At 39.6% G+C, this 12,087-nt stretch overlaps 1 protein-coding gene across 2 annotated transcripts in view; it reads left to right on the top strand.

Annotated features, from left to right (window-relative positions):
- The first annotated feature begins 962 nt into the window (after positions 1-962).
- The window catches only part of GADL1 (glutamate decarboxylase like 1), a 187,157-nt gene continuing 176,032 nt past the window's right edge, over positions 963-12,087 (top strand). For both annotated transcript variants that reach the window (XM_072153577.1, XM_072153576.1), the window contains exon 1: positions 963-1,230. Coding sequence is in view for 1 of the 2 variants with exons in the window: in XM_072153576.1 (XP_072009677.1) it covers positions 1,188-1,230 (43 nt within the window). In the remaining variant the exon portion in view is untranslated. The remainder of the gene's footprint in view (positions 1,231-12,087) is intronic.

Genomic DNA, 12,087 nt, shown 5'->3' on the forward strand with positions numbered 1-12,087 from the left:
GCTGTGAATGGGAACATCCCTGGTGATAAAGAGTGTGAGCAGGAGGACAGGAAAACTTCCTGGACCCTCTTCACTGCCCGGGTCCTTGTACATCTCATGGTATATATGTCCAACCCTACACATGAGGATCACTTCTAGTTGTATTTTGGTGGAATACACATGGATTTCTGGCCTACAAGTAAATAGTTGGTTCCTCCATTGGGTCCCTGAACTGGGTTTACTCCCAGGTTATGCATCAGCATAACAAAGTATCCAGACTGTATTTCATACAGCTGCTCAGCATTCAGAATCTCAACCACCTCATGTATTCATATGGTTATGTTACAAACTTCCCAGTTTATATTTATACACTGTAGTCATCGTATGACTGCTGGTGGATGATACAGTGTCTAGACTAGTGTCATTCCTCTTAGGCTTCAGCTTCTCTATCACACTGTGGGCCCCGATCACCTTGTAGCATCTTGCTGCAGCTCGAGGCCTGCTACTATGTAGACATATATTCCTGGCCCAGTGCATCTCAGGCCAATGCTGACAACCCAGATTTCATTTTAACAGAAAAGTTTAAGAAATAAAATTTGTGTTTTAATTGATACCGTTTTTTACTCCCTTATGGTGTACATTGTTCAAAATCATATGTAAATGTAGAAAAATACAACTCACATTTCTGTATCGCATTTGTGTTTATAATATATATTCAGATACCAGTGACATTTTGTATTATTCTAGAAATCTATATAATGAAATCTTCTTTGGAAATCTCTATCATTGAGTCAACGCTGTTAGTTCTGGAATTGAGTTAGCACATTGCAAGAATTCCAGAGTCCCAACTTGTCAATCTAAGCCTGGGTCAGTGCTGTGTGTATTACAGCTTTAAGTGCTATCCCTCCCTCCTGACCATCTGGTCGGAGCTTTTTTATTCTCCCATTCTGTAAAGACTGGATAAGGGCCAGCTGGTATTTGTATTAATAGATGCCCTGCTTTGCTATTGGAGAGAAGCTCTGAGGCAGCAGCTGCAGCCGCAGGACAGAGCAGAACCAGGGTGGAGACAGGGACAGTGACACCAGACACCTGTAAATTATTCACTTGTGCAGTGAACACCCGCACTGATTTCCCCTGGAACTGGGATTTCATTTGGGGAGCCCTTAGGCGAAGAAAGCAGAAGTCACCTTCAACGTCCAGAGGCCACAATGATCAGCAGCCAGACTATTCACAGTGCCGGGCAGATGGAGGGTAACAGAATGTGCTTCTCTCTATGCTTCCAGCATCAGTTCATTAGGCAGCAGGCAGTAGTTTCCGTCTACGGAAAAGTTTCTTGTCACAATGACATTAGGAGTCATTTGTTTTTTCTCAATAGCGTGCCTAGAAGCGCCTGCTTATTGTATGTATTGTATGTATATTGCTTTTTTTACATTCAGAAATTGTTAGTAGATTTGCCATAGATATTACAGAGAGGATCCTGAGCAGAAATGACTGGAGAACTTGCTAACTTTGCGGAAGTGCAGATTTCTTTGGAGAAAGATTGTATGATTAAAATTATATTATTATTATTAAGATTGTCTAAATCATATCATATAATGCATGCATTGCAATGATTTCATGTCTCTTAGCAGAGATTGGACAGATTAGGAATACAGAGAAAGTTCTGCAGCGTTTTAGTAAGTGTGTATAGTGTATAAAGTCAAATTGTCTCTGCTGAGTCAAGGGTTAACATTAAGGTCAAGGATCCCTAGCAGGGAACTTTCTAAAGCTTCTGACCCTTAGATTCCTAACTCCAATTGTAGCTATTTTAAGAGTAACATAACCTGAAGCTGCTGGCATATGAACATGTCTATGATTTCTATGATTATTACATATTTCATGACTACAGGGATGTATGTGACACAAATTATTGATTGAGCACTTTAATATTTTTCTTTTCAAAAAAATTTTAAGAGCCCCAGCATTGACCTGTATTGTACATTGTAATTTGGTTAACTGAGCATTTGTGATGGGCCTACCAGTGGTGTTGATCCTGAGGCCCCATCCTCCACCCATATAATCCCCATTTAAGATATGTCAACCGAGATCAAATAATCTGTAATACTTGGGAGTCAATCTAGAAAGAAGAAATAGACCATAATGTTCAGAAATGGCTCAATTCATTTACAAATTTGTTTATCATTTGCTAAATCTTTGGGCCCATTACAGGATCCCCTGGTACTCTGATGGGTCAGTTCAACCCTGTTCTCATCTGTTGAAAACAGGAGCACAATGATGAGGTGCTATGAGGAGCTTCTCTATTTTCCCTTTAAATAGTTTTAATAATTATGAACCCAGATATTTTAAATATCCACATTATGTGTGTGAATGTATCACAGCTCTATACCACCGACAGTATGAGTTGCTTAATACAAGTGAATAGACACATGTTTAGCTCTGAATTCATTCAAAGTATACAGTGTTATTTTCCTCATTGGTTTCCTTATTTCTGGAAGCACTCTGACCCAGTACCAATGTATACTAGGGAATATACTTGAAGTCCCTGTATAATACTGTACAGGTCCTGTGTACTGGCAGCCCAAGGGTTACATACAAGATAGGTTCTGTAAGTTTGTTCTTAAGTTGAATTTGTATGTAAGTCGGAACTGTATATTTTATAATTGTAACCCCAGACAAATTTTTTTTGGTCTCTGTGACAATTTGATTTTAAAAATGTTGGATTGTCATAAGAACCAGGATTACCAATAAATCTTCATTGCAGACACCTGTGATAACTGTTATAGCTTTTTATTGTAGTCTAGGGCTAAAATACAGTAAATTATCAGACTCCAGAGGGGTCCCGTACATGAAATTTTATATGTACAGTATTTCCCCTTACTTATATGGAGTGTTTCCAAAATGTTTCCGACGCAATACTCCTGTCTATATACCAAATGACTATATACAGGAATGTATCCTCATCTCCGTAATTAACCCCTTATGGACCAGGCCCTTTTTGGTTTTTGCGTTTTTATTTTTCACTCCCCACCTTCAAAAATCTATAACTTATTTATTTTTCCATGTAAAGAGCTGTGTGATGGCTTATTTTCTGCGTAACAAATTGCACATCATAGTGATGGTATTCAATATTCCATGCTATGTACTGGGAACCGGTAAAAATTCTAAATGCAGTGAAAATGATGAAAAAACACATTTGCGCCATTTCTTGTGGGCTTGGTTTTTACAGCTTTCACTGTGCTCCGCAAATGACAGGTTTATTTCATTCATTGGGTCAATATGATCACGTGGATACCAAATTTGTATAGGTTTTAAAATGTTTTCATACATTTACAAAAATTAAAACCTCTTGTACAGAAAAAAAATTCTTCATTTTGCCATTTTCTTGCGCTAATAACTTTTTCATACTTTAGTGTATGGAGCTGCGGGTGGTGTAATTTTTTGCGACTTTTGATGACGTTTTCAATGCTTTTATTTTTAGGACTGTATGACCTTTTGATCACTTTTTATAGAATTTTTTCTATTTTTCAAAATGGCAAGAAAATGCCATTTGGTTATTATATTTTGATAGATCGGGCATTTTCAGGCACGGTGATACCTAATGTGTTTATGATTTTTACTGTTTATTTATATTTATATCAGTTCTAGGGAAAGGGGGGTGATTTGAATTTTTATGTTTTTTTAATATATATATATATTTTAACTTTTTTTCATTTATTTTTTTTACTATTTTTCAGACTCCCTAGGGTACTTTAACCCTAGGTTGTCTGATTGATCCTACCATATACTGCCATACTACAGTATGGCAGTATATGGGGATTTTGCTCACCATCTATTATAATGTGCAAATCGCACATTGTAATAGATAGCCTACTGTAGATCCGAGGCTGTCATGACAACGGATCGCCGCTCCCCGTGACTATGATCAGAGCCAAGATGGCGGTGGCCACGCGCCGCCGGCTCTTTAATGCCGCCGGCAGCTTTGCCGGCAGCAACCAAAGGGTTAACACCCGCGATCAGTGCAAGCACGGGTGTTAGAGACGGGCGTTTGCTTCATTATGAAGCAAATGCCCGGTGAGTATGAAGAGGGCTCAGCCCGTGAGCCCTCTTCATACTCCCCCATGCGCAGCAAGACATAAGGTTACGTCTTATTGCGCTATGGGGTTAAAGCTGCTGAGCCCTAAGACATTGGCCTATAATTATCTAAAACAATGCAGCCTGTACTATGTGCAGTTTGCCTGTGTAGTGTGTAGGGTGCGCCAGTTTCATGAATTGTGATGCTCGTTCTTTATGAATGTGGTGCTCCCCGCAATGCCCCGACAGAGTGCACCAACTTTTTTGGCGCACCTTTAATATACAACATGCAAAAAACATGGCATGGAAGAATAAATACCATCACTATGAAGTGCAATTTGTTATACAGAAAAGAAGCTGTCACAGAGCTCTTTATGTGTAAAAAAAAGTTATAGATTTTTGATTGTGGGGAGTGAAAAATAAAAATGAAAATACAAAAAAGGGCCAGGTCCTTAAAGGGTTATAGTGGTTTTCCCATTTCAGCAAATTAATGTTATAGTTTGTATGTTGAAAAGTTATACAATTTCCCAATATACATAATGTATCAATCCTTTGCTGTTTTCTAGATGTCTGCTTACTGTAATTCTATCGGAATCTTATATGTTTACTGTGTAACCATGGATGTCCATGGTTATACAGGTGTACGGCTCATTATATCACATAGAGTAATCAGAGCTGTGTGATATAATGAGCAGTGCACCTCTGTGACCATGGTCACATTTCTATCCACTGGAAGTAAACATAAAAGCTTTCTATAGAATAACAGCAAACAGAGATCCAAAAGACTGTTAAAAATTGATACAGAAAGTATATTGGATAATTGTATGACTTTTTATTAGACATACTGTAATGTTGTAGTGGCCACCCATGTGATGTAGAAGGAACCAAAACTGGACAGCAGGCTCAGAGAAAACTTTATTCCATGCCTCTCCATCCTCTGTAACAACTGCCCAAACTGCTCCTCCTACTCTGTAACACATTGACAGCTGATGTGACAACACATGTTAGCAAAACATATATAAGAAACATCACACAAGTCAAAATATTTATTTGCTGAAATGGGAACACCCCTCTATATAAGTTTCAATCACTTATATGATCCTCCTCCTCGTGACTTCTTAACATGGAAACAACAGAGATATAAATGTAGACAATCAGCTGTACTGCCTCTTTTCCCTTTTAGCTATATAGCAGTTTGCTAAGTTCCTCCAGGTCTATAACTTGCTGCCTGAATATTGGACTATTGACAAGTTCACTTTAAATTGCTTCATGTGCTACTATACCAAAGTTTAATTGCCCAGGTCCTGGAAAAATTATATCGTTCTTCAAGATGAGCGCAAGTGAAAAAATTACTCTTGAGCATGTGAAGTACAGACAGTCCTGTTCTTAAGTTGAATTTGTATGTAAGTTGGAATTGTATATTTTATCATTGTAACCCCAGCTAGAATTTGTGTGACAAATGGATTTTAAAAATGTTGGGTTGTCATAAGAACCAGGATTAACAATGAAGCTTCATTACAGGCACCATTGATAACTGTTACAGCTGTTTATTGTAGCCTAAGGCCAAAGTAAAGTAAGTTACCAACATCCAGAGGTCAGTTTGTAACTAGGGGTCGTCTGTAAGTTGGGTGTTCTTAAGTAGGGGACTGCCTGTAATATACAGGCACCATTGATAACTGTTACAGCTGTTTATTGTAGCCTAAGGCCAAAGTAAAGTAAGTTACCAACATCCAGAGGTCAGTTTGTAACTAGGGGTCGTCTGTAAGTTGGGTGTTCTTAAGTAGGGGACTGCCTGTAATATATTATGACATACAACATACGGCATTCAGGTTACTTCACCTGTCTGTATGATCTGTTCAGCTGCCAGACAGTCAACTTCATCTTTAACGCGGTCGTCCACTTTCAACAAATACTGTATATACTGGCGTATAAGACTACTTTTTAACCCCTTAAAATAATGGCTACAGTGGGGGGTCGTCTTATACGCCGGATATACGGGGGCCGCACTGTGTGAGGTGTTTTCTTTCCCCGTCAGCGCGCAGAGAGCCGCTTCCTGGGACCGCCGCGCATGCGTGGCAGTCCGCCTCTCACAGTCATTAGAAGAGGCTTAGTACGCGCTGACGGGGCGGCAAGCTGTATGCTAATGCAGCCGCCCTGTCACAGCGGTCGGCGTCACAGAGCTGGGGGTCACAGGCGGCACTTACAGAAACATGTCGGATCTTCATTAATATCGCAGCTTACAGTTATGATCACCAGGCACTTGCTCTCTTTTTTGCTTTGCAAAGTTTTAAGCAGACTTTTTTTCATTTGGTAGAGGGGTAGTCTTATACAGTGAGTATATACCAAATTCTATATTTTTAGGGCAGAAGTTGGGGGTCGTCTTATACGCCCAGTCGTCTTATACGCCGGCATATACGGTAATTGATATTGTTTATGTAACGGAAAGTTTCAATTTTCCAATATACTTTTTATATCAGTTCATATTAATTTCCTAGATCTCTGCTTGCTGCCGTTCTATAAGAAGCTTCAATGTCTACATTTAGTGGATAAAAATCTTAAGTAAACGTTAAGTAAACCATGGAGCTTCCTATAGAATGACAGCAAGCAGAGGTCTACAAAACTGTGAGGAATTCTTACAGTAAGAATATAGAAAAATTGTCAAACTTTTCATTACAGAAACAATATCAATTATTTGATAAAAATGGAAAACCCCTTTAATGTAGGAGGCCTGCATCCCTATGGTTTATGACAGATGCCTGCCCCATTGGTGTTAGCAAGAAAAGAAGTATATGGAAGAGACTTTTAGGATTAACAGAGATAGATGAGGTTAGTTTGGTGAAATAGACATGTTTGGTGAGGTGAAGGGCAGATTTTTACTATGTAAAATCCATTTCCCTCCTCATCCTCTAACATGCTGACTGCAGATAGGACACTATGCTTAATCTGCTTGGCTACATCTCCTCTATAACATGCTGTCTGCAGATAGGACACTATGTATAATTTGCTAGTCTACGTCTCCTCTATAACATGCTGACTGCAGATAGGACACTATCCGCAATCTGCTTGGCTATGTCTCCTCTATAACATGCTGTCTGCAGATAGGACACTATGTATAATTTGCTTGTCTACGTCTCCTCTATAACATGCTGACTGCAGATAGGACACTATCCACAATCTGCTTGGCTATGTCTCCTCTATAACATGCTGTCTGCAGATAGGACACTATGTATAATTTGCTTGTCTACGTCTCCTCTATAACATGCTGTCTGCAGATAGGACACTATCCGCAATCTGCTTGGCTATGTCTCCTCTATAACATGCTGTCTGCAGATAGGACACTATGTATAATTTGCTTGTCTACGTCTCCTCTATAACATGCTGACTGCAGATAGGACACTATCCACAATCTGCTTGGCTATGTCTCCTCTATAACATGCTGTCTGCAGATAGGACACTATGTATAATTTGCTTGTCTACGTCTCCTCTATAACATGCTGTCTGCAGATAGGACACTATCCGCAATCTGCTTGGCTATGTCTCCTCTATAACATGCTGTCTGCAGATGTATAATCTGAATAAAGGTATAGAAAGTCCAGCACACTGAACCATGCTTAGATGAATCGTAGAAACTTGCTTCTTTATTCCTATGAAATACATGCTGACAGAAGTGCAGGTGCATTCAGATCTTCGCGTTTCGACAAAACATGTCTTACTCAGATGATGTGTGTATGACATGTTTTGTCAGTATGTATTGTCGGAGATCTTGTGCGACAGTTGTGCGACTCCTGACCCGTCCTGACGCCAGGCACAGCTAAAATAATAGGATGCACATGGTGCAGCTCTCATAACATTTACTGGAGAAAAACACATTGGGGGAGATTCATCAACCTGTCCACGACAGAATTCAGTCATATCTGCCCGAGACAATTTTTGAGCAGTTTTTTCACTGGTCTGAAAAAGGGGGCGTGGCCAAAATTCAGTTTGTGCACCACAAAATTCAGATGTAATCTAGAGGGGACTTTTTAAAGCCAGTTTTATAATGTGTTTAATGTGTTTTTTGCTGTTCTGTTTCTCCTTGGTCTGATTGATCAAAGTGTTGTACAGCTCTTGTTAAATGTTGTCCCATTAGTTTAGGAGTAATGGCCCCTTTGAAAATTGACCACACCAAATAAGCAATGGAGTGATCCTGATTTAGATTTATTCATTCCCCATGTCTTTTTTTGTAAAGCCAGGTTTTCTGTGTTACGCTTCTGTGCTTTTGCGAAACACTCTGATGGAGCATTTCCCACTCCCATTGTGTGCTCACTACTACGGAGATTACATGAGGTGCCACAGTGTAATAGCCTGTGCAGCAACAGCACAGAGAGCTTCTAGTAACACCCCACCCCTCCCCCTTCCTGTTTTTATAAGGAAGTATCTGTGAGTGAGTGTCTCTGGTAGATGTCCTTTAAAATTACTTGATGGGGTTGTTAGTCTTTACACAGTTCTCTGCTATGGCGGAGAGATTTATCAGTGCTTCTACACCATTGTGCTATGAATTTTTTTTAGCTAAAACCATGTAGTGCTATGAGAACTTGTTATTAGGCTTATTATTGAAAATCTGGAGACAGGTTCCCTTTAGTGCAGTGGTTCTCAACCTGTGGGTCGGGACCCCAGCAGGGGTCGAACGACCAAAACCGGGGGTCACCTAAAGCCATCGGAGCCGCAATTTTACTGTGTTTTTACTGCGAGTTGCATGGTTTGGGGTCACCACAACATGAGGAACTGTATTGCGGGGTCACAGCATTAGAAAGGTTGAGAACCACTGCTTTAGTGCATATTACAGTTTATGAAAATGATGAAGTATCTAAGAGCTAAAGTCCATTTTTCCAATACTATAATAAGTGTTATTTGAAATAACTTTGTAATATGAATTTCTATGTTTGAGAATATTGGAATTTACATCTTAGCTATGGATTGCCTGCACTTGACAAGCAGTCATGAAATGTAATACTAATAAGCCTTATCTTATATTTTATGACTGTACAAAGGGCTCCTTATTTCTGGTGTCATTGATTACTTTTATTAAATGTATTGGAATATCTTTATCCAAAGAGTCTGATGAATAGGAGAATGACATGTGATTCCATTCGTTGCCACTAGTGTTTTTTATACAATTTAGCATGTTTACGGAAATTTTGGTTTCCATTGCTGCAGCAGACATTTGTTTATGTTGAATTTGAAGATTTACAGAATTTGCTCACTATGTCATCATTTCATCATGCTCTTATATGTATGTTCAAAATAAGTGTGAAAATGATCATTTACCCAATAACTAGAAATAATTTGGGCATATAATTTAGAAGAGCTGACACTACTCTTTAAAGGGATTTTTCTATCTCAGCCAATTATGGGCAAGATCAAAACACAAGGAGCCATCAGCCACTCAGCCATATATTGTCAAAACATGCAGTGTACCCTATGTAGGGAATGTCAGATTGATGGAGTTCTGGAGGTAAACCCATCAATAGTGAGAGCAGGAAGCTTCATGTCCATACATTTTGACAAGGATTCCATGTGTTTGAACAGATTTTCAAACTGGAATATTCAGGCGCTGTAATCATGTAACAAATGTCTAAAATGACTCTAATACCAAACATCTCATTTTGAATGTATTTATATCCCACAGCTGAACATTGATCAATTCCCTTCATATAGTTATGAACAATCAAAATGCTCGTCTGCAGCCACCAGTAGGGGGAGCTCAGAGCATGGGAATTCATATAGCTTCCATTCAATTCAATAAAGCTTTAAAAATCTAAATACACTGCCAAATAGAGAATACTGCAACCAAAATTGCACTTATGTACAAAAATACACTTATGACAAATATCAGGAGAAGATCCTTGCCAATCCCCCTTCCCATGGGCCCCATATACACTGCGTAGTTTGCCGACAGGTTAGATAAGCCACTGTATGGAGTCGTATAGATCAGACAAGCACCTGACTAAGGCTGCATTCACACGCCCATTGGGGGACATATATACCGCCGAGGTATTTACATCGGATATACTTCCCCCATAGGCCGGCAATGGGCGGAAGGCGCCATATGGATCGGTTCGGTGAAGCACACTTGCGGCACCATACTGTTCCATTCCTTTGGAAAAGAAAGGACATCTTTCCCCGTAATACGGCACCGTGCGCAATGTTTCTCTGTAGAGTGGGACGAGGCGAGCAGCGCTCAACCCCTACTTCTCTCCCAGGCGCTGATGTGTGCCCACCATGCTAGGGTATGGCAGGCACATGTTCGTCTAAAACCATGGAGTGCTATGAGAAATTGAGAATATGAGAAATTACAGTTTTTGAAAATTCAGAAATATCTTAAAGCTAAAATCCATTCTTCCAATACTTTAATAAGTGTTATTTGAAATAACTTTGTAAAATAACCTTTCAAAATGTATATCTATGTATGTGCGCCATGTTTCTCTGTGGAGAGAGGCAGGGCGAGCAGCGCTCACCCGCTCCTCCCCTCCGGGGCTACGGTACGGCGGGTACACATTTATCTGAATGCAGCCAAAAGTGTAGCCTAATAAAGTTCATGACTCAAAGACTAAAATAGAGCACACATATCACTGGCATTGCTGGATTTTTCATTATTGCACTCAGTAAGGATTGGGAGAATATTTGCATCCAAAGAAATGAATGGAATTTATCTTTATAACTTTAGGTGAATAATATTGGGAAGATAATATACAGTATTAGCATAGTTAAGTCATGCTTGCAGCAAAGTTATTTTTTATGCTTTCAATCACTCATGGCTGATGACACTAATAAGTGACTGTAATATTGGGAGAGCGGTCCATTCAATGACAAAAACTGCAGCGTCTTCCATTTACTAGATGCGATCAGTCTATTAAACATGGCATTTTGAGGACAACTTCAAAATATATAATGCACATTATCCGGTATTGAATAAAATTGAACTGTATAAACGTCAGGACTATTTTTGCTCAACTTTTATGAGGTTGATTTTATGCATGCAATGTGAATAAGAGCGGATACATACAGGCGCCTTCCAATCCCTGAGTATTACAGAAGGTATTTATGCAGCACTGCTCTGCTGTAAGTTACCTTATAATACAGCAATCACAGCATAGATGAAAAGGCGGACTAGAAGAAGAATAACTGAGATCCTTAGAAGAAGGATGAAATATATAAGTACTTTGAAGCTGCAGGAACAGCTCTAGTACAGTACAGAGGGGGCACTGAGGTTACCTGCAAGATCAGTTAAGGGCAAAGCTTCCTGATTGCCCGGGTATGCTTCAGTGCGTCCTACAGTCATTTACGTGTCATCCTCCCGGGTGCTTACTGGTAGCTGGACCTCACTTGCCCAAATTCTATTTCAACAAATACAATGCAAGGGACTGTGACAGCTTACTGCTTCCTGTAATGTTTTGACTGCAATGCTAAAGTAAAATGGTGATGAAACGTTATTATATAGTACAACTCATCTCAGCATATGTATTCATTTATGGATGGCTGTCAGTTGTTTTTAGCATAGAAAGAGAACATTCTTACAAGTTATACTGAATCTTCTCAAAATTATTTAGCAATCTCTCATTTCTTCCTGCTCTATAACATACTGCTTTCATGTGAAACGCTATTTACAATTTGGTCAGCTCCCTTGCTCTATAGCATTCTGCATTCAGATAGGACACTATGTACAATAAGCTCAGCCACTCCTTCTCTATAACATGCTGCCTGCAGATATGACACTATATACAATCTTCTCAGCTCCTCCTGCTCTATGACATGCCATCTGCAGAAAGGAAAATTGCATGCTACATTCTATGGAAACGCCTGCGATTGGGCCATGATCCGCCCCGGTGGGAGCCGCTTGGTCTGCGTTTGCGTTTGCAAACTCAGCCCGAACGGCGCGTCTGCCATCACCTTAAGGCTACCAGCACACAAAGGTTTTTTTTTCCTTTTGCAATTAAATTTGCATTCTTTTGAAAATTCTCAGTTGATAAATGTGGAGTATTTTTTCCGCCATTATGT

Source organism: Engystomops pustulosus, chromosome 5 (genome assembly GCF_040894005.1).
Source record: "Engystomops pustulosus chromosome 5, aEngPut4.maternal, whole genome shotgun sequence".
NCBI classification, from domain to species: Eukaryota; Metazoa; Chordata; class Amphibia; order Anura; family Leptodactylidae; genus Engystomops; species Engystomops pustulosus.